Raw genomic sequence first — 26,961 nt, 5'->3', positions numbered from 1 at the left:
ACCTCAGATATTCAGTTGTTTATATTAGGAAGCAGTAGTGTCATAAAAAGGAGTGGGATCGAAAAATAGCTGGAAAATTTAGTGGGACATTTAAATAATAATGTAGAAAATCTTATAAACTAAGTTCTGAATCTTTTCAAGCTGAATTAAATTTATATTTACTAGACAATTATTTCACATTTTAAGAAGTAAACATTGAATCTGTTCAGTACTACATATGTCTTAATTTTTTTATTTCTGAGTGACTCCTTAGTAATGATTGTTTAGGGAGACAAATACGTTTTTTTTGTCAAAGTTCACTATTTTATTCTTAAAAACCACACTGGTTTAACAGCATTGCACTAAATGACTTGGCTTTCAAGTAATAATCTGTACCACACTTAGTATTAAAAAGGTCTTTGCACAGTCATAGCAACTTCTTCTCATGGGCTGGCTAGTGTAGGTTATCGGCAAATCTTTCATCAGCTGATCTCAAGTACGATAAAATGGGGAGTGGAGATGATCATGATCCTAAATTGAATGCAGTGAAGAGAAAGTTTGCCCTGCTTAAAGTGCTATATCTGCCTCTGATCTTTCTGAGAGTGTCTGTCTAACATTCTGGTCTCTGTATGCTTCCTGTGGTGGTGACCTGAGACTGCTGGGATGTGGTATATAGCTGTTACCTAGCAGTTTTGCTAAGCTCACTGGCATACTCAGTGTTACACTGTACGTGGTTTATACTTCTTTATCCTACACAACGTTTGCTCTCTAGTTAGAATTTTAGCAGTGGAGCTTCAGCAGAAGAATTTATCTGAAAACATAACACCTGTCTTGGAGTTATGTGCAGAATTCCAGCATATATAAGTAGGTCTATTGTGGTTACAAGAAAAACTATGAAAACATGAACTTCATATGAAAAAGTGTGGGTTTTTTTTCATCTGTGGTTATCTTAAGCAGCTCTAACAGTCCAGGGCATCTATAATCCAGCAAAAATGACTAATTTTCTTTTGTTACTGTGCAGTCAAGAAAAATCCCTTTTGATCATCAGCTGTCCAACCTGTCAAAACTGCTGGTTTGCTTCACTGGAAGCATATGACACATTGTTAACACAGAATTCAGTTCTAAACTAGTATTTTAGAGCTGAGTAAACTAGATTTAAATAATAACTCAGAGTTGTTTGTGTTTTGCTTGCACTCCAGAACCTATTTGTTTTTCAAATTTTATTTCTGAAGGTGGCTCTCTGATAAATATATTTAAGAAAGACTAAAAGCTCAGTCATTGAGGGGGAGGAAGTGGGAAACAACCCTGCAGAATAAGGACTGAGAAAGAAGAGAGGGGAGAGGAAAATGCTCTGGGCACCAGAGAAGAGATTCCCCTGTGGTCCATGGAGATATCCGTGGAGAAGCAGGTAGGACCTGCAGCCCATGGAGGACCACATCAGAACAGATATCTCCACTGCAGCCCATGGAGGACCCCACGCTGGAGCAGGCTCCTGGCAGAAATCACAGCCTGTAGAGAGGAGCCCACACAGCAGCAGCAGCAGGTTTTCTAGCAGAAGCTGTAGGACTGTGGAGTGGTCACTTCCTAAAGGATTGTGCCCCACAGGGGAAAAAAACCACATGATGGAGTTTTTTTGTGAAGGACTGTAGCTGTGGGAAGGACCCATAGTGGAGCAGTTCATGAAGGAAGGCCTGTAACTAGTGAGAAGGACCCTACAGCAGGAGCAGGGGGAAAACGTGAGGAGGAAGGAGCTGCAGAGAGGAACTGTTGTGAACTGAGGGCAGCCCCTGTTCCCCATCCTCCTTGTGCCATTTGGGGTTGGGGAACAGGTAAAAGATTTGGGGAATGAAGGAGTGAAATTGAAGCCTGGGATGAAGGGGTTGTAAGGTGGTTTTAGTTTTGCCTTCCCATTATGCAAATCTTTATTTGTTGGCTTTTTTATTGGTAATAAACAAAAGTCATTTTCCCGAAGCTGCGTCTAACTTGCCTGTGACAGCAGCAGGTAAGTGATCTCCCTGTCCTTATCTGTTTTATAAGTTTTTCATCATTTTATTTTCTCCTCCTACCCTGTTCATGAGAGGGCGTGAGAGGAGCTGAATGGGGTTTCGCTGTCAACCCACCACCAGTGTATATGTAGATAAATCCAAGAACTTTCCCCAACAGAACCGTGCTGAAATTTAGTGGTACAGAGAAAGAAGGAATCATGTTTGCTAACTGAGGGGGTAGGGAAGAGAGTTGTTTAGGTTATAAACATATGAGTTGGAAAATGAATGAGATGGAGAGGGCCTTGGTGTTGTAGTTAATCAGGTTCATGTTTGCCTCTCAAAATGCTGCAACTGTGATACTCATATACAACTGGAATACTGCAGAAGTACTGCCTACAAGTTTAAGGAAGTCTGATATAAATGTGAAAGAAGGGCACCATCTTGAGATCTTGATCACTTATGAACAGATGTTCAAGTGAGAGTGGTGAAGAAAAGATGGAGTTGTGTCTCATGAAAGAAAACTGGGTGAACTAGACTAACCTGGCAAAATTAAATGTAAAGGGAGGATAATGATCTATAAACACGTCGTGCTAAATCATAGTATCATAGAATGTGTTAGGTTGGAAGGTACCTTTAAAGGTCATCTAGTCCAAACCCCCTGCAGTAAGCAGGAACACCTTTAATTAGATCAGGTTGCTCAGAGCATGTTCATAACTATGAACAATGTTTGTTTAGGTATAAGAACAATGTTGCTATACAAGCAAACAGGAATAACTTTCTATGAGTAAATTTTAAACAAATTAGAAGGTTGATTTTAGTTATTAGCACAATCAGTTTGGGCAAAGTTTTAATGCAATTGGTGGCTCAGGAAGAGTATGTCATAGAAAGCTCTTAACATTTTAAATGGAGCTTAATAAGAAAATACATGGTGTGTCTCCATTCAGTAGAAAACTGGACTTGATACAGACAAACTGTTTAATTCCTATATTCCCTCAAAACTAAAGTATGTCTTCTGATAAAACATCAAAAGTTAGGCTTCTGAATAGATCAAGTGCTACACTTGAGTATAGGGGATTAGTTTACTTGCAGTGGTAGTAGTAAAATTAATTTAAATATTAAGTACGGCATATGTAGCTCAAATGGTGAGGAGTTTATATTCTAATTCCTAGCTTAGTTGGGTACAAGTTTGCACACTTTTGTTAAAAGGAACAATGACTAGAATTCAGAGCTTTATTTACAGTATTCAGGTGCCTCCAGTAATTACCTGTGATAGGTAATCAATTGAAATATATGAGTTTACCTTTCCTTTTAAGAATGGTGTCCTCTGCTGTTCGGAAGTTGGGCCATGTTAGCCAGACAACTTTGGAAATATCTGAAGAATTGAATACTACTGACTGCATTGCACCAATAAATACACATTAGATTATCATGGAATTTATTTTAGAGAATTGTAGGATATGTATCTTGTTCTCAAAATCCTCTTTTACTTGATTAAAACATCTCACTTTTTTTCTTCTTTTAAGACTGTGAGCCAGAAGAGCTGACTGACTGGTCTATGGATGAGAAATGTTCCTTTTGTAATTTACACAAAGAAACAGTCAGTGTAAGTATGAGCATGGTATCAAGCATGACTCCCCAACACCCAACTTTTTGTAGGAAAGTAAGAATCAAAGAATTGAATTTTGCAAAAGCAGTTTGTTATGAGAGGTGGTTTGGCAAATACCTTTGTAGTGTTTTTTTTTTCCACTCAATAGCTCAACAATTTAATTGTATATTGTATTACCAATAGACTAACTTGTAAAAAGTTACAATCTTTGTATCCTCCTAGGATCGTGCATCAGTTATCGGTTCTTCACAGTCAACGCCTACAGAGGAACTGTCATCTCAGGGCCAGTCCAACACTGATAAGATTGAATGCCAAGCAGAAAACTATCTAAATGCACTCTTTCGAAAGAAAGGTAATAAAAGCATGTCTTTTATGTTGAAAGATGTCACACAAATCTAAAAGAATCAAATTATTTAGGGTTGCTTTTGATTCTCTTACTGAAAGCTGTTCCTCCTCTTTATTCCTTTTGGTTTTCCTTAATCTTTTTCTTTGCTTACTTAAATTGCTGAGTGAAGTACTACTACTCTTACTTGCAATGGCAAGTAAGTTCTGTTGCACTGTGTGTTTCTCTCTTGAATCCTTGCTCATTATGTCCGTTCTGTTTTTTTACCACGAGCTCACTACTTGGCTTTCATGGTACCTTCAGGTGCCATGCTCTGGAATTGTAAGCTTTTAAACTTTCACTCCTGTTCCTAAACTCTCACTTCCAGTTTTCAGCAGGGAGACTGTTTTAGGTGAGAGAATGTGCCTTAGATTACAAAATGGCACTTGTGATCTTCTCGCACAAAAGCTGCTCCTGCAAATACATTCAAGTCAGGAGTTGAAACTTCTTATCAAAATACTGTATTTAGTAGTAACTTATTAATTCTTTGATGATCCTTGTTCTTCAGCACTTGGCAAATTATAGCAGTGCATGAGTGGCTGACAGGTCAGCTTGGTTCATGTAAATACTTACCTAGTCACTGTCCACAGCAGCAAAAATACTTGTGTTCCTACTAAAATTTCTGTGCAAGGGATGTGCATGCAGCTCTGTGCAGTAACTTCAACTTTCACAGGTTTTTCTTGAGTTTAGTAGGTGTAGTTGGATGTCAGAATAGCAGAGTGTGACAAGGGTGACAGCCCTCTCTTGTTCTAACAACAAATTAGTCAGACACATTCTCTTTCTTCACATAGGTAGGAGAAAAAAGCTAATTTTTTCTCACCTTTTACCTTATTGTAGCAGGAAGAGATTATTATGCCCTGATGTGGGAATTATTATCCACCTGATGTGAGTGGAGTCTTTTTCTGTACAGGTCATTTATCCAGGCTATGTTTTGCTTCGGGCTTTAGAGGACTTTGAGTGAGATGCAACAGCATTTGGGGTCCATCTTTGTTCCCTGACTCTGCTTTATGCTCCTGCTGGAGATGCTGTCTCTTGATTCTTCTTGAGAGAAAGAAGTGAAACTTGGCATGATCTCACCTTCCTGGAGTGAGGGACTTATATGAAGTTTTCACAAAGAGCTTTTGGCTTTTAGCATCTTACTTAAGTTTTTTGATATGTCAGCAATGCCAGGTTTAAAAGGTTTTGCCTGTTGAAAAGCAAAAACGAGGTCTTAATTGTTTTTGTGATTCTCTGAAGGACTTGAGTATTCTTGGATAAGTGGTACTTCTCTGAAGTTTTCCAAGAATATTGCTTCAGTTCAGGTTCCAGCAAGAACTCTGAAGTTCAAATTACAGGAAGTGAAAAAGAAAAAAAAAATCGTATTTGCAGAGGGTATGTGAAACCAATTTGAGGTGTTTAAGTAATGACCTTGGCTCTGTAGGAGGAAGATGAAGGCTTTCACTAGGGAAATTCCAAGTTTGCTTTCTGAGCTTTTGTAGGTTTTTGAAATGAGTTGTCAACTTAAGAGGAATCTATTTCAAGTAACTGTTAAGCTAAGGAACAGTTCTTCTACCTGGTACTAAAACAGATGCCCTTTCATTATTTATTTTTTTTTAAAATAAATTGTTTCTTGGTCAGCTGTCTTTAAAATGGATATAACACTCGATTTACTTGTGCAGACTGCAGACTCCTCAAGATCATATACTGTCTCCTGCTCTCATCACATTCCCTTTAGGATCTCTGAACAGCTTCTGAGGCAAATGAGCAAATTTGAGAGTTGTGTTTGTCTCGTAATTTGTGGGATCTTTGGGGGTTTTGTTTTTAGGCTGTTTTTACATCAGGAAACTAGTTCAGAAGATCTCAAAACATGCAGCCATGCTAGATCATTGTCTACAGTACAGAGCCTTCAGGCATTCAATGATGAGAATCTGTCTGTACAGAATCCCAGACAAAGATAATCCCTCTTTCCTTTTAAGAGGTAAACTCTTGAGAGGCCTTAGTAAGAACCTATCTTCATGATGTGTTAGTGAAAGACCAGGTTGTTAGGCAGCTGTCTGTAGGAAAGCCCTATCAGCAGGCATCTCAGTAAAGCTAAAGTCTTTTTTGTCATGAAATGTTGTTTCCATTAAACAGTATATCTGAAAGCTAGATGCTTTGTTCCTAGGTATGACACCTCTTTACTTGTTTGGTATTGTAAGCAGAGCAGACTGATACTCAATTAATATTACATTAGTCAAGAAGTAATACTTTAAACAAACACACACAAAAAAGTCATTAAAATACATTAATGTGAATAAGGTTCTACTTCAGGACAGGATCGTTCACAAGAAGATGGAAATCTGAAAGGCTTTTGTAGAAATTTAGAAATTGAGGAACAAAATTAGAGGGAATAAAATGGTCAAGGTGTCTTGACTCTTTCCAGATTCTCTGGAACGCTTTGTCAAGTCTTTTCAGTACCATGTTTTCCATATCAAAATAATTTCCCTCAAAGCTTTTTCAAGTTCTTGTTGCTATGTATCTGTCTTATTTTAGAATATTTCCATTCATAAATCTGGTTTTGCCATGCCATTTATCTCTCTGATCTCCTATTCTTTGCTTAGTTGTATCTCAGATACATAGATACCACAGTCTGGTCATGCTTCTTGGATAGTTTATATATAATTTGGCAAACCTATGAAAATGTCATCTCACATACATAATCTCGGACTACAAAAAAAAGTGTTACTTTGAGGTGTCATTTTGAGATGATCCATTACATAAACCAAGGAAGTCTGAATCCTAAATGTGAGCTTTGAATTAAAACAAATTATTGCAATTAGTCATAATTACACATCATCTTTATTACTGCCTTCCTTTGCATTCTGCCTGTAGTCTTCACAATCATGAGCAGAAAATATCAGATTCTATCATACAAATGTGTCATTCAGCCTTTTCTTAGCCTGATAATGTCAGGAGGTCTGCAGTGATACGTGGGAAATCCAAGGGATGTCAGAGCCACATTTTACTCCAAATCCTTACAGTCTGTTCTGGGTTTGAAGTAGTATGTATGTACATACACGATTCATGGAGTAAATACAGCTGCATTGTCTTGTAAATCAACTATGTGAAAAATAGACGTTTGAACAGATGTAGGCATGTAGATTTAAAACTTTCTAAGTAGCTATAACCACAATTCATAATAAAATATCTTAGAATAAAAAAAATCTTAAAAACTTTTTAGGTCATACAAAGTATATCTGGTGCCATCTGCTGATGATAATAATTAAGAAATATTTGCCAGTGATACTAAGCTCAGAGACCTAATGCTTTCCTTACCCCAAAATACATTAAAATTTATTATAAAATTTTGTATGACTAACTACACATTTTCGATGTATAGCACCAATGTGAACTTAAAATTACAGGTGTCCACATCTTTTCACTGTATACTTGTATAACAATTCAGACTTAGTCTTTGAATGTAATTAATTAGACTTTATGTAATACACTTCAAGTGAATGTACCCTATTCCAATCACTCAGGAGTCTTACATTAATAAAACACCGTATTAAAAATTTCATCTACCCTTAAGTCTATTTTCTTTCAAAAATCCAGTGTGTAAAAAGAAGATAGTGTATGAAACTACATCACTTTTTCCTCTTTCCTTGAATATCTGACACCTTTCCTATTTCTGCTCTACATCATTTGGAGAGCTGTGGGAAGTTATTTCTAACTTCAAAATCTGTATTGCTAGTTCCTCATAATACAAGTTATCTATCCATAGCTTCGTTCTCCACTAGGAAGCAAAGTAGCATTAATAGGAGTGGATCAAGAGCTGCTCTCAGTTCCTCTGAAGGGGTTACTGAGAAGACAGGGTCAAACTCTTTACAGTGGTGCATAGCAGGACAATAGAAGGCTACAGACAAATTGAAATGAGACATTCTTTTTTTCTGTGTGAGGAAAAAATGAAGACAGGGAAGCAGTGGTACAGGCTACCCAGAAAGGTTGTACAGTCTCCATCTGTGGAAGTATTCAAAGCCTAATGAGATAAAACCCGGAGCAATATGATGTATCAACCTTGCTTTGAGTAGGCAGTTTTACTAGTCACCTCCTAATAGCCTTCCAACGTGAATCACAATTTAGGGACTTGCACAATAGAATAGTGGATGCTGAAAAAGATGTGATAGTGACACTGTTTGCATTTATGATCGTTAAACTTAGGCCCTGGGCTAGCCCTGCAGTTTGAATATGTATTAGCAGCAAGAGCACTTCTTGTGTGCCCATGGAGTGCATCATCCAGATTATATGCTCTGAGGTTGCTCCTTCCTGCTTTTATTACTGTATTAGAGTAAATTAACTGAAATTCTGTAAACTGGTCAGGAAAAAAAAAAAAAACACAACCCTAATACTAAAGGAAATAATAGAAGAGGAATAAACAAATCTCCTTTGTTACTCCAGCTAGGTTGAAAGTTAGCTTTGCTCCTAATGGAAAAGCAGGCTTCTCCTGCACGCATCTAAAAGCAATTCATGCTAGGATATTGCCAGTATGAAGTTTGAAATGGAATAGAAAGACAATAGAAACTTGGCAGTTCTGAAGGAGCTCTGTCTTGCAGTTTTGCATTGATGCTGGTGATAGTGATTAATAAACAGTAATTTATTCCAGACTGATGTGTGTTTTAGCTGATGGTAGGTGTGCTCTGTGATCTTTTGCTTTTTAAAGGCACAGATCATACCAGAATGTAAAATAACTCTTTCCCATTTGCACTGATGATTGCCTGTTATCCAAAAAGCTTCAAAGAAGTTTTTTAAGTGCATATACCACAACCTGCTTTCTCTGCGTATCAGGTATTGTTCCAGACCAGGTACCTGGAAGACTATTCAGTGTTGATGTTTTATGTATTTCATTTTGTATGAGTTTCTTGGCTGCTGACTGTCAGATTTCTGTTTGTTTGGGTTTGTGGGATATTTTTTTTTAAGCTTAGCTACTTGTCAGTAGGTTTTGTTGTTTAGAGTTATGATTCCACTGTCATGCAGAAACTTCCTTTGTTCCTAGACAATTCACATTTTCAATTCCATCTCTGAACTTCCCTTATCCTTCTACTATTTTTGCATATATATTAACATTTTTACACCTATTGCTTTACTCTTCAATGTCTTTTGGTGAATTTTTTTTTCTTTCCTTGTAAGTGTGTCTCTAGGATGATAAACTTCCAGTTGAACATTTATTGGATTCACTCTTTAGGAACTGGGAAATACTGATAAACAAAGCATGCGAGTGCCTAGGTGTTATATGGTGGGAAGAAATCTATCTTTGTAGGTATTCTCCATCATCTCTCCTATAAATTTTAGACATTTTTTAGAGATCTGGTTGAAAGGTTCTCTGAAGATAGAGCTTCAACCATAAGCATACTTGTTTTGTCATGCTTTGCATAAGGTCTCTTGAAGCCAAGGTGTCAGGCATAGACTCAGTCTTTGAAAACGTTGGAGCTTCACCTTATCTGAGTGAAAGGTACTGATAAGAAGCATATGAACAGTCAGCTGCTTTCTCGTATACCTTAGACAGTAGATCACATATGTGCATGTTTGGAATTCCTTGCAGTATTCTGTTGGTGAAAATGAATTTTCAAAATTCAATGTTTTCAATAAACCAGAAACAAGGGGGGAAAAAACCTTCTCCACATTCATCCTAAACTTCAGCAGCATTCTTTGATCTGTCTCAGTGGTCACTGTCTTGCTAGTAGATGGATAAATCTGCATTGGCATAAAATGAAATTCACACTTTGCATGCAAACATCTTCCTGCTCCAGTCATCTCAATTTCTCCACTTGTATGAAAACCGTCTTCTCTATTTCAGGCTAGTTTAAATATCCCAGGGACTGCCAACATGTCCTTTGACACTTCTTTTATGCAACCAAAGCTGACCTAAAAGCTGATTCTTCTATATTACATACATACTTCAAATCTTTAAATTACTATCTCTTCCTGATTAAAACTTGTTTTGTTCATTACCTAGGAACTCAAAGTGGTTAAAACGTTGGAAAAGGTATTTTTTGCAGGGGATGTAGAGTTGAAGGAAAAAAGGAAGAGTGGGATAGCAAAATGATTCCTAGTACTGCCACTTTAAGGAAGAACATAGATCTTTGAGAATGGGCAATTGTGCTTGTCTTGTTAAATGACAGATGTCAGTTGCACCTGACAGATTATATTGAAGTCATAAATCTCTCATGTTTGACCCTTTATTTTTGCATTTTTAAAATTAAACACTTCTTTTCATGGGACTGTTACATATACAAATAAAAAATAGAATACATACAGTTTAGAATAAGAAATAAAACTTTTCTTCCAGTTGTTTTCATTGGTAGGACTTTGAGAATGTCCTGGAAGTGATTTATAACTTATAAAATTTATAGCTTTATTGTAGAACGTAATTGCTTGTATTACTACAGTTTGTGTGGGACATTACAAATAGCACCATATCAGATTTGACTTTGCAATCCTGATTCAGCAGGGGGGATTATAATCTAATGTATAGATGACACAATTATTTCCTTTTTTTAAGATCTGCTCCTTGAACTTTCAACTGTTCTGTGTTATGAAAAGGACTAACCTATACCACTGCATTTTTATTATTTTTGTTCTAGTTGTTCTTTGAAAGTAACTTTTTAATGTATTAATTCGCAGCTTTATTTAGCTTCACTGTTTTTCTCAAAATTTAAAAATTTTATGTATCTGCAAATGAAAACTCAGCTCACTGACAATGAGCACAGTTTGACTCCCATACTTGTGTTATCTATCTACGCTTGATTTGCATGCTGTGACAGGAATAAGGTAAAAAAATACAGAAATGACCTCCAGTTAAGGATGCTGATAAGAAAAAACTGCTAGACATCTGAATTAATGTGTTTGTTATAGAAGTAGCTATTACACACATTCATAGGAAGTATTTATTTCAAGAAAAGTAATTTCATTTTTTTTTAATACATCTATTGCCTGTGTTGTTGTTGGTTTTTATTCCTAGATCTTCCTCAGAACTGTGATCCTAACATTCCCCTAGTTGCTCAGGAATTAATGAAAAAAATGATCCGTCAGTTTGCGATTGAGTACATTTCAAAAAGTAGCAAAATTCAAGAGAACAGAAATGGTTCATCGTTTGAACCAAGTCTGATATGTAAAAGTATCCAAATGAACCAAACGGAAAACTCCCTTCAGGAAGAACAGGATAGCCCTCTAGACCTCACTGTGAATCGAACTCAAGAACAGAATACTCAGCAAGGTAAATGTCTATATCTGCTTATTTGTGTGTTGCTGTCATTTATTACCTTTATTACATCTTACTCCCTAAAATAAATGTGTCTGTGTCAAATATCTGGGTTTTGTCTTTCCAAAGTAGTAATCTGATTAAAATAAAGTGGAAGGAAAACTGCCATTGCATTAATTTAACACTTAAACTCCAAACGTTTTCCTTTAAATGCCAGGAAAAATGTTATAAGAGAAATGTTAGAAAAAAACCTCCCATTTTCTTCTGAAAACATTTTTCACATTGTGTTAATAGATAGATATTCTCATTTCCAAGTACCTGTGTTACGTCAATGGCATTAGAATTTCTCAGCTTTAGAATACTGAATCTAAGTTGGCTCACCTGTAGCTGTCAGAGGTAATGTTCATTGATTTACGACTGTGTTAAAGAAATGACTGGTAAGAAGCCTTCTGAGAAAAGGTGGAAAAGTACTGGAATTTTGGAGAGTAAAGGTCGTTCTGTTGGTGTTAGCCTTTGGACACTCTGATTCTTTAATACAAACTGTTTAGAGTGATGGAAAGAGAAGATTAATTTGGGAGGAAATTTCCATATTTCATATCCTACTCATTGATCACAGTAAAGCTAGAAGAAGAAAAATGAAGTCTCTCCCTGTGGTTACAAAGGAAACCTCTTTGCTTGGAGCAATTTTGTTATGCAAAACTTGTAACAATATAATCAAAAGCGTGTTTTGGAGTTTGAACTTGATTTGGGTTAGCAGCAGTTTTCAAGAAGGGCTGTGACTGTCATGTGCAACTGAAAGCAGTGACAAAAGCAGCTTTTGTCTTGAAGACACAAGGGTCCATGTTGATCTAGTGTTCCTGCAGACCAAAGGGAAAACTTTATTTGTATGTCATATACCATATTAAAAGAAGGTAGACCTTCAGAATTAGGTATTTGTTCCTTTTCTTAAATGTACATTGGTCTGAATGAAAGCAAATTTCATAACTGTATACATAATGATGGAGTATTTAATTATATGACCCATCCCAGGATGGTGTTGGGGACATGGATTTACCTTGCCAAATTTAGCTATTCTAGATTGAAATTTAAGAATCCCTTCTCTATGGCAATAGAAACAATTAAGAAATAGTTGAATGTCTGTTTTTATTCTGTGTGGACGGCAGAATTCAATTCATGCCTGGGTTTAGTGATTACCTTGTGCAGTTTAAGTCCTGAGAAAATTATCTGTGCTTTGACATAACTGCTATAGACAAACTACAGATTTTAGAGATTTATAATTGGCCAGATTGAAGTAGGTTTGTTCTGTGAGGATAATAGAGTACTTTCCTGATATCACCACTGTAGCTCGTTGCTTACTCCAATAGCTGGTTTGAAAGACTAAGTAGTTTAAAATATCCATGAGGGACTAGAGTCCTAAAAGACAAGTTCCAGTCCTCTCTGAATCCAAATAAATCTTCAGGAGCGAACAGGAAGGTAGAGGGTGAACGATGCAGGGATAGGAAGAAAGTTCTGCTGCCACCCTCAGCTATCTGAAAATCCTTTGAACTATTGGTGGAAAACCCCTAAAGATTGAGATATAATTTGAATTGTTCTTAGGAGGGTAAACAGCAAGTTTAGAATTCTGTGTCCAGCAAAACATCTGTGGTTAAAACAGTTGCTCAGCATACATAGTTTGCTATGTAAAACTTGCATGGAGTCTAAGATATTGTCAGTTCTCAGAATTTGCACTGTGTTTGCTGGAGTACTTTGCTGATGTTGAAGATAGTGGTCTCGCTGTGAAATTTAGAGCTGCTGAAGTGAGAGGAAGTATTGAAAACGAGTGTCGCTGGAGAAAGGTTTCGAGCCATTTTATCTTATCTGCCAGGGAAGTTGTCTTGTGCTTCCTGTTTCCCATGAACATATCAATTTTGAGCTATCTTGGCTTTCCACTAGTGGCAGCAACACAAGCAAATACAATCAAGACGGAAAAGGTCAACCTGCTCTTTTTTATTTGCATTGTGTTCTAGGTACAATGATTCATTAAAAGTTCCTTCAATTAGCTCTTGTCAGTGACTATGTGTTACTCTACCAACCCCTCAGTTCTGTCCTCTTTCTGAAGAAAGCCTGCATATATTGAAGTGTTCCATGCTGTGGTGGTTTGACCCTGGCTGGAGGCCAGACACTCACCAAAGTTGCTCTGTTGCTCACTCCCCTTTTCAGCTGGACAGGGGAGAAAGTAGAGGCTGAGGAGTCAAGGTAATTAATTCTGCAAGTAGCAAAACAGACTCAACAGGGAATAAAACCAATGCATTTAGCTTATTACCACCACCCCCAAGAAAGTACCCAATGAAAAACTAGAGTAGGATAATGAGAAACAAAACCAAATTTTAAATCACTTCCCCCACCCCCCCTTTCTTTGCAGACTCAACTTTATCATTGTTTTTCTCCCTTCCTCCCCCCAGGTGTCACGGGGGGAAATGGGGATTTCGGTCAGTTCCTAATGAGTTGTTTTCTTCCCTGAGGGGGATGGTCCTCACACTCTTCCCCTGCTCCAGTGTGAGGTCCCACCCATGGGAGACAGTCCTCCACAAACTTCTCCAATATGAGTGCTTTCCCACAGGGGTTCAGCTCTGCACCAGCTGTCCCAGTGTGGGTCACTGCTATGGGATGCAGTCATAGAATCATAGAATGTCTCTGACTGCTCCAGCCTCATGGAGCCACAAGTTTCTCTGTTAAACCTGCTCCAGCATGGGCCCCTCTCCATGGCTGCAGCTCCTGCCAGGAGCTTGCTCCAACATGGGCTTCCTTCATATGTGTCCACCTGCTCCCATGTGGTGTCCTCCGTGGGCTGCAGGTGGGATCTCTATTCTCCATCATCTTCCATGGGATGCAGGGGAATTCTCCCCCTCCCCCTTCACTGGCCTTGGTGTCTGCAAAGTTTCTTACATCTCCTCACTCCCTTCTCTGGCAGAAAAAACCTGGCAGCTTGTGGCTTTTATTCCTCTTAACTGTTATCACAGGGGTGCTTCAGCCGTTGCTGATGGGCTCGGCCTTGGTCAGCTGTGGGTCTGGCCTTGAGCTGGCTGGCACTGGCTCTGTCTGACCTAAGGGAAGCTTCTTGCAGAAGCCACCACTGCAGTGCCCCCTTCTCCACCAGAATCTTGCCATGTAAAATCACAACACATGCTTACAGTAGGGAATTATGACACTTTTAAAATTGTAATTCTTTTTGCTGATTCCAAATGAAGTGGCAGTAACAGTGCAGCAAGTTCAAATTTGTACATTGCTCTGTACATTACCTAAATAAAAGAACAGTCTTGTTCTTTACTATGGCAATGATTCTTGGACTGAAATTGTGAAAGGAAGGGGTAAGCTTTATTTTCCAGATCACTAGAAGTAATTTTTTTTTGCATGGAGCAGATCCAAGCTGCGTTCCTCAGTTCTGAAAAAAGATTCTGCTACTGAAGACATCTGGATGAACTTATTTAAGAAAGGTTCTTGTGTTCCTGCAGCATCTGTGAGCCATCTCTGAAGTGCTCCCAACGTACTCTCCATATTTAGTTTACATGGCAAGGTTGTGTTAGTTGAGGAGAGCTGTAGGGTTGGCCTCTATGTGAAGAGGTCAGGCACTGCCTTGTCCTAGGCACAGCCAGCTCTGCAAGAGACTCACAACAGGCCAAGTGGACCATGTCCATGAGGTTTGTGGTGCCTCTGTGAAAATCTATTTAAGAAAAAGAGGAAAAAATGCTGTACAGGCTGAGGAGTGTGAAACAGCAGGGCAAACAACAAGGGCAGAGGTGCTCCAGGCACCATAGAGCAGGCATTTCCCTACAGCGCATGGAGAGGACCACAGTGGAGCAGATACTCAGACTGCAGCCTGTGGAAGACCTTGCACTGGAACAGCTGGGTATTTCCTGAAGGAACTGCAGCCTGGGGGAAGCCCACACTGAAGATGGTGAAAAACAGCAGGAAGAAGATGTAGAGAGGAATTGTACTGAGTGTAACCCCCATTCCCAGTCCTGTTAGTGCCACCTGAAGGTGTGTTGGGAGAGGTTAGGAGTGAAGCTGAGCTTGGGAAAAGCAGGGATGGGGAGGTGCTTTAATTTTTGTCTTTTTTCTCATAACCTAAATCTGTATTAGTTTGCAATAAATTAATTTTCCCAATGTCTGTTTTGCCTGTGATGGTAATTAAGTGATCTCCCTGTATTTATCTTGGTGACCATTTTAATCTTACCTCCTGCTGAGGAGAGGGGCTAGGTGGGGTTCTAGCTACTGGCCAAGGTCAACCCATTGCACCCTGGGGACCGAATCATTCAGTACTGACTATTTAAGCACTGGCACCTGCATATGTATTTCCATGTGGCACCTGACTCACGAGTCTCAAATTATGCTCTGCTTTCTTCCACATGTGGAAGTGCAATGACTTAGCAGGGTGCTTTAATTCCTGTGCCCCTTGCTGGTAACTAATCAGGCATTTACTTAACTTCCATTCAATTAGAAGTGACTGCCTGCAGAAATAACTGTAACTTGCTCCTTTTTTTCCTAGTCTGTGTAACTCTTAAGACTGTCATAGAGTCACCATGGTTGGAAGAGACCCTGAAGAGCCTAACCCTGACAAGTCCCCCTCTAGATCATGTCCTTAAGGACTTTATCCACATGCCTTTTAAATACCTCCTGGGGTGGTGACTCCACCACCTCCCTGGGCAGCCTGTTCCAGTGCTTGACAATCATTTCAGTAAAGAAATTCTTCCTGATATCTAAATCTCCCCTGGTGCAATTTTAAGCCATTTCTTCTTGTCCTATTGCTTGTAACCTGAGAGAAGAGACCAACCCTGACATCTCTGCAATGAGAAATGTCCAGGCCTTGGAAAGGATAACTCTATACAGAGTATATGGGGGGCAAGGGAGAAGGTTTTGCATGCACTGCATTTAACAAAACTAAAGTGGTGTTATGTATTTTTGGAATATTACTTATCCTTCAGGGGTAAGCCAGTGGAAAAGCAGCATCTCTAATACTACAGAACAAAATACTGAGTGAGTCTTGGAATTTCCTCTGGAACTTACTTTCTTGAGCAGTTGTTGTGCTGAGCTCTTTGAGGAGTGTTTCCCAGCAGGAGCGAACTGATGCAGAGGCTTCTTTCCCTTGATAGATACAGGAGAGTTGATAGCACTCAAGCTGAGAAGCAAAGTGACTTAGTTTTCTGGCTGTCCTAGTGGCTAGTGGCTAACAGCCAAGATCCTTGTCAGACACTTGCTTCCACCTTAATGGCAGGAAGGAGAGCTCATGTCATCACCTCAAATGGTGGTTATTGCTTACTGCTTGCTATCATGGGCAAAACAGGCTCTCCTTCAGGAATAATAACTTAATTTTTTTTTCCTATTGATACAATTATCAATTAGAGTAGTGGGAAATAAAAAGACAGATTACTTTTCCTCCCCTCTTTCCCAGGCTCAGTTTCACTTTAAGTTCTCTTATGACCACCACCCCCATTTGTTAAAAGTGTTTTCAAGGGGCTCCCTGCAAGTGACTGCAGGGCTCAGCAATGCTCTGCAGAGGGTCCCTTGCACCCAGCTTGAACCATCTATGTCTGGCACAGGGCAGCCCTTTGGCCTTTCCTCACAGGTGCTGCCACAACCTTGACCTGGACACCTGATTTGTGACCATATACTTTCCATCTGTCAGGTCAAAACACCATGTCAGGTCAGCCAAAATGTGCTAGTCTAAGTAATAGCAAATAGTTAATAAAAGACTTTAGCATTCTTACTGACAGTTCTCTGAACACATTTCTGTATGCTGTGGCACAGAAAACAGCCAGCAAAAGGCAAGGAAGGCACCATCAGGAAAGATACTGAAGGCAACAATGCCATTCTGTTGCTATGAAGAACCTTATTGAGGCTTACTCCAGTATGATGAACAAGGCAAGGAGGAGTTGTTATTTACTAAATCTCAATATTAAGATGAGGCAATGCTTGATGAAAGTTATAAGGCAAAACCAGATAGAGGGCAGCTTTTAAACTGCTGTGACAGGAAGTTGTGGAGATGGACAGTGTCTCTGGGTTCAAAAAAGGCCTTGGACAACTTCCTAGCTAACAGCACCAAGGCCAGAAACTAAAGCAAGAGTAGGTAGGGATACACCTGCGATCCCTGCTCCAGTGGTAGCAGCTGCTTGGGGAGCAGGAGAGGAATGAGGAGTAATCAGACTGTCAGTGTTCTCCCACGCTAGGAGTGGAGTCTTTCCCATGACTGGAGATTGAGGACTGGGTAGAGTAGGTTGTTTGACCTAGTAAGGTGGTTTGTAATAAATAGTGAGAGGTTTCCTAAAACCCAGGGGGAAAAAGAGAAGTTTGTTAGAATCAGTACAGAAATACCAATTGTAGGAACTCAAGGGTGACCCATACAGTTCCTGTTACATGCATTTATCCCCTTGTTTCTCTTGCATCGCTGGTCTGGAGGAGTTTCAGGTGATTATGGTCCTGATTATTTTGAAGATGGCATTTGATCACACTTTGTGTGATTGCTGTACCCAGTGATCTGGTACTGAGAAGCAAAGGGCAGAGGTCCAGCTGTTTCTTTAAAGATCAAAACCATTTATTTTATAAAGAAATAACTTCATTAGATGGCCACCAGCAGCAGACCTGAAAAAGTCTGGTATTTTTTTCTGTATTCCCCATGTTCCATAGTGTTGTTTATGAAGACTGTCATCTTAGTGTAGTCATGGCTGCAGACAAAGAGTGGAAGTAATTCCATGTAGTTTGTTAAAACCATCTTACAGTGTAGTTTTTCCTGTTCCTGATGGCATTCAGTTCCTGTCTGGAATTTTTGCCTAAATACCTGTTTTGAGGGGTTTGAGAGAAATAATAAAGTTCTGGCTTGGTTTAAAAGTCCATTTCCTGCCTTGCAAGTGACAGGTTTTCAAGGTTCATTGTCCACCTGCCAACATGCTGCCTATTTGCAACCTTCCTGGTCTTGTCTCTACTGTGTATATATACATACATGTTAGTTTCCCTGGGTAGCACTTTTATGTACCAAAGCTCTATAGCAAATGCTCTCCCTTTCCTACTAATTATAGGTGGTTCTTTGCTATAATAATAGTTTTAATAGTTGAAACTACTGCAAAGCAGGAAGGTCTACCAAAACCAGGACCTGGATTGACTTATCAGCCTTTTTTGCATCACTCTTGGGAGCGTTATATTTTGCGTGCTTTGTTGTTGGTTGCTGTTTTTATTTGAGTGAAATCACTGAATAAAAGCCTCATGTGTGGTGACTTCACCTGGTATATTGTATGTATATCAGATTTCTTGCATGGTTCTCTCTCACTTTTTACTGAGGATCATCTTCCCATAAAACATTGGCTTCAAGGAAGTGTCGTATACTTAAAGATGCATTTGCTGTGTTGGAGGAAGCAACTGTCTTGAAACTTCAGTTCTGCTTTCCTTTAGAAGCCCAAAATATATCTAATTTTTTGTTTCAGGACCCTACATTTTTAGTTCTGTGTTGTTTTTAGCCATTTTTCAAGTTATTGGTGGCTCTCTGTTGTGAAATCCAGTTCTAAAGGAGTAGAAATGAAAGTAACTTTGGTTAGATTTTGTTGCAAGAGTCTGTGTTTTGTTAGTTGGGGCTGATTTCTTTTTTTTCCTAAAACCCTAGTTAGCTTCAAGTTTTTAATTCATTCTGTACGAGATGATTAGCTCTTCATAAGTTGATGAGTTGTGAACTTTGAAGTAGTTTTTACTCCAGTGACTTTGTGCAGTGATCTCTTCTAAATTTTTTTATCGTAGTGCCTATGAATATCAACTGAAGATGGAGAAACTGTTGTAAAAGGGAACACACACACATTTAAGAAAGGGCAATGTACTTTGTCTGACTGACAAAACACAACAGATGGAATCTATTGTCTGTTGCTCAGGACTCTGGGACATTAGAGCTTAGGTATCTGCGATATTTTACAGCTGGGTAGGCCAGATAGTCCCTGCAGAGTATTTCTGGGGTGGTTTTTATTGGCTTTTCCTTCTGGAATATCGCTGCAGCAGAAAGGCATTAACTTGTTCTTCCTTTAACTTTTTTAGGGTTAAGGAAGACTTTGAAGGGAATGTGTTCAGGAGAAAAGGAGCATCTTTGACAAGCAGCATGTTTATAAATATTTTTTCTATTTATTCTGACTTACGATGCTCCTTTTTCTCTCTTTAACCTTCTTCAGATAATGCAAAATAGTTGAGGCAAAACAGTCAAAAGTTGTCAAAACCAGTCCAAAACAAATACCTGGAATTTATTATTGCTCAAAGCTACTTCTTTGCAACATTGCTATAAAGGAGTTACCCTAATAATTCAACTAGCTTCTTATTTGAGTATTGTTGACATTTGTACTATTCAACCAAGGCTTCATGACTGCATGAGTATGCACAAAAATATATACAGTTGACTGATGGTTTAGGAATAATATGTAGCAACGTGAAAATGACACTGATGTAAAAAGGGCTAGCATGCAGTTGCTTTGTAAAGTTAAATGTTGAGCTACATGTTGAAACTCAGAATTGGATTCACAGAGCTCAGGCACACAAAACAGTCCAAGTTTGCACAGAGAACCAAGGAAGAAAGGTATGAAATTAAATATATTTAGAGGATTTATCTATAACTTAAATGTGACTTTTTAAAAACAAAAAACTTAAACTAGAATGAATCTTTCAGGTGCTAATTACTTACTTTGATTTTCAATTTTCTTAAACATTGATTTTTTTAAAAGAAATACAGATTTTTGTATTTCAACACTTCACAGGCTTGAACAGCAAACTATAGATCTTGAACTGATCATTTGCCAGAGATGTTTGACAGAGCAGACTCCCACCCCAGTTAAGCTTTATTAATTTCTCTAGTTTCATCATTACATATATGTGGAGGCAGCAGGGACAATGAATATAAACAAACTGTTAAAACCTTTAATGGCATAGGTTTTATATGCTTAAAACTCTATATTGGGCTCAAGCTCTCTTCCTGGTTGCTGGGGTACTACTGTCTTATCCAGTAGCTTGCTCTGATCTCGTAGCTGACCATGCTCTGAGCAGGAGGTTGGTCTAGAAACCTCCTGAGATCCCTGGTAGCCTGAATTATCCTGTAAGACTGTGATTTAATTATTTAAATTTTAACTTCAGTATCAGGCTTGTTTGCTTACAGTATGTAAATATGAATATATGAATAATTATATGAAGTGCATCATTTTGGTTGCCTGGACAGTAAACAGTGCAATATACATGCATACATGGTGTTTGTGAAAGCGGTCACATTTTCCTGATTAACATAGATTCTTCTTTTAAATTTTATTTCTTTTTCTATTGGGTTTTGGATACTTTTTTTTTTTTCCTTAATTTTAAAAAGTTTTGTTACGAATCAGATCTGTAAAACCATATGCTGACAGCTGACATTGTTAAAGGAATAAGATGTCAGAAATTTTACAAGTAACTGCTTAAAACTTGTGCCGTAGGTACAAACATTTGCTCACAAAATTTCTGAGATCTTCCTTAAACAACTGCTATCATGACTGCTCGTTCTTTGCAGGGGATGGAGTGCTAGATCTCTCTACAAAGAAAAGCGCAAGGTTGGAAGAACCAAAATATGATCCATTGTGTTCTGAAAACTCAGTGTCTGGGTAAGCAATGTTTAGGACTCTCTTTGGCTTATGTAAAAGACAATCCAGGTTTCTCTTCTCTGAAGTCAGGTTTTATGTTCATAACATATTTGTATATACTGACACACACACACGGTTCCTATTTTGCTTTCAGAAGAACTTCTGTCACTCATAAGTGTGTGTCTATGTATATATCATATGTTTCATTTGTCTTTTTCCTTTTTTTTCTGTTTAAAGAAAAGTTATCAGAACAATCACCAAACTTTAGTTCATGTTACTAAAAATGAACTGAAAATTGATTACATAACACATTAAAAGTCATAGGATAGCGGAAGAAATTGTAAATATATTCTTTCAGAGTTTATTTAGGGAAGTTCAATTTTGGACAAAAGTGACCATGTTAATATTTAGATTTAAAATATTCTTCAACTAACATGAACAAATTAAATGACTATTATTGATAATCTTTCTTAATATGAGAGAGAGCAAGCGCGTGACAGAGAGAGCTCTTAATCATCTTATACTTACATCATGGTTCTGACTATGGTGTGTGGTGGCAAATGGTTAAATTTCTTTATTCAGCAAGAAAAACATTACTGCATCTGCTGAAAGCTGCCACAAAACTAGCGAAATGCATTGTTTTGTTGGATTTTGTTACGATCTTGGCATCCTCCCATCCACTAGCCATAGCAGGACCCTTTTTGTCACCTGTATGTCTTACCAAGTAACTTAATACGAAGAGGACTACGCTAGCAGCATTTGTTGAATGATGTAAAATTACATTTTATTAATTTGCCGATATGAAGACGTTTTAAAGTGAATATGGCTTTGTAATTAGAGAGTTGTAAATAGTGCCTAGAAGTTTTTTTAAAACTGTGTTTTACCTTGCCAAAATGGACTTGATTGTTAACTGCAGCGCTTTATCTTACTGTTGTAGAAAGCCTAGTTTTGTGTAAGTCTGGGACGTTTGTGTGTAGTTATGTATTTTTTGCTGCAAGTTTTCTATGAGGGGGTTGACTCTTTTATTACTTGTTTAGCGGTAACGTCACGTTTCTACTAACAAAAACTCCTTCAGGATTTGGGAATTTAACGGAACGTTAATTGTATAATTAAAATTATAACAGTGTTGCTCTGCAAGCATGTGAACAAGGGGATATAGCAAGCACATGAGAATATTATCAAATACTGAGCTAGGATATAAAGTTCTTGGAAGGGCTGCTGTAGAAGCCACCGTATGATTTTTGACGCACTGTCCTACCAGAACTGTAACATTTTGCTAGGATAATCATTTAACTACCACAGCTCAAAGGCTTAAAAGTATCAGAAGCAGTGATGTTACCGAAGCAAGGAGTATAATAAAGGAGTGGACCCTTCCCTTCCATAGCTGTGTGAGAGTCTCTCATACATCAGTTTACCATCGTTTCATTCCATCCATCCAGGAGACTACACAGACACAGAGAGGACTATGTGGAAAGAAGTGCTGAGTTTGCAGATGGTTTGCTCTCAAAAGCTTTGAAAGACATTCAGTCTGGAGCACTGGACATAAATAAAGCAGGCATACTTTATGGCATACCTCAAAAAACTTTACTTCTCCACTTAGAAGCCTTACCAGCAGGAAAGCCTGCACCTTTTAAAAACAAAACTCGAGATTTCAATGATAGTTATTCATTTAAAGACAGTAAAGAAACTTGTGCAGTCCTACAAAAAGTAGCCTTGTGGGCAAGAGCTCAAGCAGAGCGCACAGAAAAAAGTAAACTCAGTCTACTTGAAACCTCAGAATTAAAATTCCCAACAGCTTCCAGTTACCTCCACCAGTTAACTCTACAGAGAATGGTCACTCAGTTTAAAGAAAAAAGTGAAAATCTACAATATGAAACTTCAAGTCCTACTGTACAATTAAAAATTCCTCAGCTAAGAATAAGTTCTGTGTCCAAACCACAGTCTGATACTGCTGGTCTTCTGGATGTTATGTACCACGTTTCTAAAACCTCCTCAGTCTTAGAAGGATCAGCTCTTCAAAAATTGAAAAATATACTCCCTAAACAGAACAAAATTGAATGTTCTGGACCTGTAACTCACTCAAGTGTTGACTCCTACTTTCTGCATGGGGACCTCTCTCCTTTGTGTCTTAATGCTAAGAATGGGACAGTAGATGGAACCTCAGAAAATACAGAAGATAGTTTGGATCGTAAAGATAATAAGCAACCAAGAAAAAAACGTGGCCGCTATCGGCAGTATGATCATGAAATAATGGAAGAAGCGATTGCAATGGTAATGAGTGGGAAAATGAGTGTTTCCAAAGCACAAGGAATTTATGGGGTACCTCACAGCACTTTAGAATATAAAGTAAAAGAAAGATCTGGAACATTGAAGACTCCGCCGAAGAAGAAACTCCGATTACCAGATACTGGCTTATTTAATATGACAGATTCAGGGACTGGCAGCTGCAAAAATAGTAGCAAGCCTGTGTAGAATAATTGTTAGCAAATTGTTTTGTGTGTGTGTATGTATGTCTGTATACACACACCGTGTGAGAAATACATATGCTCACTCTGACAGAAGACGTGAAACTATACAGTTCAAAAACCACATACATGCCTTTTGAAAAATAGTTTTATTCAGGGTTTTCACTGTGGACAGAATTATAGAGTTGCTCACTTAATTCTGATAGTGTGTATTTAATATAATCCTTGTATAAATAGGTGAAAAGATTCAGGTTTTATTTAGTAGTCAATAGCATAAAGATGTTTTGGGAAAACAAGTATTTGTCATGTGAAGCATAATTTTTAATTGGTGAAGAACCACTCTACCCATTCAATAATCCATCTTATTATGGAAATACACAAACAAGGGTTAGCAGACTTTTATACTTCACAGAATACTTGCAATAAATTGTAAGTAACTCGGATTATACAAACCAAGGGATTTTTTTAAAAGCTAGTTCCTGACAAGGAAGTGGATTTGTGAAGTATTAGTAGGATATAGTAAATTCTGTGAAAGACAAAAAGTTCATCGTTACTTAAATATCCAATACAAGTAAGAAAAACATTTCATTACTAAAAATGTGTGTTTAGCAGGCATAAACTGCATTTTTTATCATTTTAAGAGAATTTTGTTGTTGGTTTAGAAAGAAATCGGTGTTTACAAAGTGTACACTTATAAAACCTGAGAAATTACTGTAGTTATAGAATTATTAAATATGAAATAAGATGGAATACTAAGAGCATAAAGTAATTTAAACTTTAACATAATTTTCCTTTTAGTTTGACAAATAAGGTAACTTGTAAGGTTTAAAAAGAAAGTTGGAATGAAACTTAGAGCATGTTCATAATGTGCACAGAATGAGCTTGAGAACGGTTTGGGTTTGGTTTTTTTGTTTAAACGTGCTGGTTAGTTGATGTTATGACTACTTAAAATTTATTTAAGGATTGTGTCACACTCCTATTGAAAAACCTCACTGTAACTGTAATGTATTTGCTGCTGTGACATTTCAAAACATTTTCAGTTTATCAAAATGAATACCAAGTTACATTATCATTTTGCTAATAACCAAATTTGCAGTTCAGGGTCTTGATAGAAATACAAATATTAAACAGTGAAGCTGTTTTTGAACTTTCAATAATATAAATTCTTTATAAATTTGGTAGTTAGAAGTTAGGCAGTTCACTTTAAATACGTAACTTTTAATAGAATTTACGGGAGACCAGTTACCTTCATATTGCAGTTTTTACATGAATTTCAAAGTATTTACACTGGACTTTATATCATACTTTTTTTTTTTGTGTGTAATATCACAAATTCTATGTCTACATATGAAGAATGGGGGCTTGCTTCATACATTCAATACTGAACATCAATGCCCTTTTCCTCTCAAAATATGATTTTTTTTCTTTATGCACTTAATTTGTCATAGAAAAAGACATTTCTCCAACTTGTGTACATTTGCTGCACATGCATACATTTTTTTTCCTCACTTAAATGTGCATGTGTATAGGTTAATTGTATAAATGAAACGGGATATTAGATACATGTGGGCCACATCAGGTAATTTGATTTATAGATAACTGCCATTAAATTCAGTGGAGAGCTTGCTGCAATATTGATGGCAAAATCTAGCCCGTATTAAAGCTACTAAAAATGACTTCTGTTTTAAAACAGAATAATCCTTTGAAACTGCACAACCAATGTCTCAGTTCTTTGGTCTCTCAGATCTATACTGAATCTTCTTCAGTGATTAAGGTTTACTTGCATTTTACAGAATGAATCCTTTTTTTAAGCAGAACTGTACCTGTTAACAAGGAGGTCACAAAACAGCAGACGTCAGGGTCATCTTTCATTTTAAGAGAATTAAGCCATATTTTGTGAGGGCCAGAAGGATTAATTTCTGAATATATCCCCACTTAAAAGTGAAGTTGTAAGAACTTTAAATGTTTCAAGATCTGTCTTTATACAGTTTTACTTGCAAAAAATTCGGGGCTTCAGTACATTGCCTAATATTTGTACCACACTGATGTTTTCTACTCCTCAGACAATGTTATAAATTTGAGTCAGAAGTTTATACTGAAGGCAAGTTACAGCACTCTTTTTATATCATTTAAAAGATGACCTGACCAAAAAATTACAGGATTCATAAAATCAGGGATCATTTTACTATTGACTTAACAGTACTCAGTAGTTTTGTATGTAATATTATAATTAATTTTCAACATTTTAGTACTTGTATTTATTTTTTGGTCAGAAATAGTATATTAAAATATTTTTTGATAGTTTATAGATGATACTCAACCTGTAAGTGTTTAAAGGAACAGAATTATTTGTTTCTAATTATTAGGCTAACCTTTGATTACACAACTAAGGAAAGGCAGGGAAATGTGTAGATTCTCCTTCCCCAACCCCTATGTATTCCATTAAATGTCATTTAAATTACACATTTTGAACTCTTTTATAAATTCAGTTACCAGTCACTACTTAGTAATTGACAATTTCTGAAAATTCCTGTTTCAGCAGAATTTTAAATGAAGGCGAAAGCAAGCCCTACATGCTTTCTACTTATTTGAATGTTTCTCAAGTATTTTATATTAAAAAACAGTGCCTCTGTTTTTAGAACTACTGCTCAGTAAAGCTGTTTAAACCATTTCTGGTAGCTAATGACAATTTTATATTAAATTGTATATTAACTTTAGTGAGACTGATTTTTTTAGTTGTTTACAGTACAAATACTTGTATTTGTTTTTTAATTGCAGTATTTCCATTGTCGCAGTAATTTAGTAAAACTCTGTGGCTGCCTTGATTTTTGACAGATTTTTGTTAACAACTGATTTTTAGGCAATTAGTTATATTTATGCATAAATCAATTGCACTATAATTCATGAATTATTTATTACAATATTTTCTAATGAATTCCATGTATTTGTCTTGTGTTGTAAATGTACTGTAATTCTGTTTCTTCTTTGTGTTGTTATATTCCTAAATCTGATTGTATGAATTTAATTGTTTAGTTAACGTGTTTCTACGTTGTAATTTGTAGTAAAGCACTTCAATGCTTTTGCACATAAATTTACAACACTGATGTGTGATTGATTTGCTCATTCAGTAAAAAAAAAAAGAAAGAAACAAAAACCTGTACACTGACTCATTTGACTTACTCCTGAGGCACAAGTTTGTTAGCAGTGGTATAAGATCAAGAACTGTACAAATTAAGCACATGAAAGTTAATTTACTGTTAGCAGAAAGAGCAGCTTTAAGAAAGGATCATATCTCAGAAGTGATGCATTACTCAAAAATAAGAAGAAATTCAGAAAACTAATTTTTTAAGTTACATCCTTTAGTTCGCAGCTAAAAATTGCCTATTATATATTACAGATAATATATAGCACTTTTTTAAGGGATTTATTTCCTTAGTGAAGTCAGAAAACAAACATTTCTGAGAGACAAATTTGTATTTCTATAATAGTTCTGTGCTGTTCATATGAGTATTTGAAAGTATGTTCTGTTCCCAGTTTTGTTCCTGTTCTCAGTCTGCAAAGAAGTTGCTAGATTGATTGATCTTGTCTGTGGCTGAGATGACAAAGGAATAGAACACTAGGGAAGGAATTCCTTTGGGAGCCCTCTGATGGAGCTCTTTCCTGATAGTTTTTTGGGTTGGTAGAGGAGGCAAACGTTTACATTTTTCTACAGAAAAGAATAAGCTGAAA

General features: G+C 37.3%; 1 protein-coding gene across 2 annotated transcripts in view; it reads left to right on the top strand.

Annotated features, from left to right (window-relative positions):
* The window catches only part of LCORL (ligand dependent nuclear receptor corepressor like), a gene marked incomplete at both ends in the record, with an annotated part of 77,702 nt that overhangs the window by 30,753 nt on the left and 19,988 nt on the right, over positions 1–26,961 (top strand). Inside the window, 5 exons of one of the 2 annotated variants that reach the window (XM_084266641.1) lie at positions 3,488–3,567; positions 3,793–3,922; positions 10,929–11,183; positions 20,698–20,788; positions 22,207–23,239. In XM_084266641.1, the coding sequence (XP_084122767.1) occupies positions 3,488–3,567; positions 3,793–3,922; positions 10,929–11,183; positions 20,698–20,788; positions 22,207–23,239 (1,589 nt within the window). Of the gene's footprint in view, positions 1–3,487; positions 3,568–3,792; positions 3,923–10,928; positions 11,184–20,697; positions 20,789–22,206; positions 23,240–26,961 lie in introns of those variants that run through there. The other variant, XM_084266642.1, reaches the window with a different exon arrangement.

This window comes from Gallinula chloropus, assembly GCF_964237585.1.
Source record: "Gallinula chloropus genome assembly, chromosome: 7".
NCBI lineage: Eukaryota > Metazoa > Chordata > Aves > Gruiformes > Rallidae > Gallinula > Gallinula chloropus.
The sequence above is the reverse complement of the archived record's forward strand: the minus strand, read 5'-3'. Positions and strand labels throughout refer to the sequence as shown.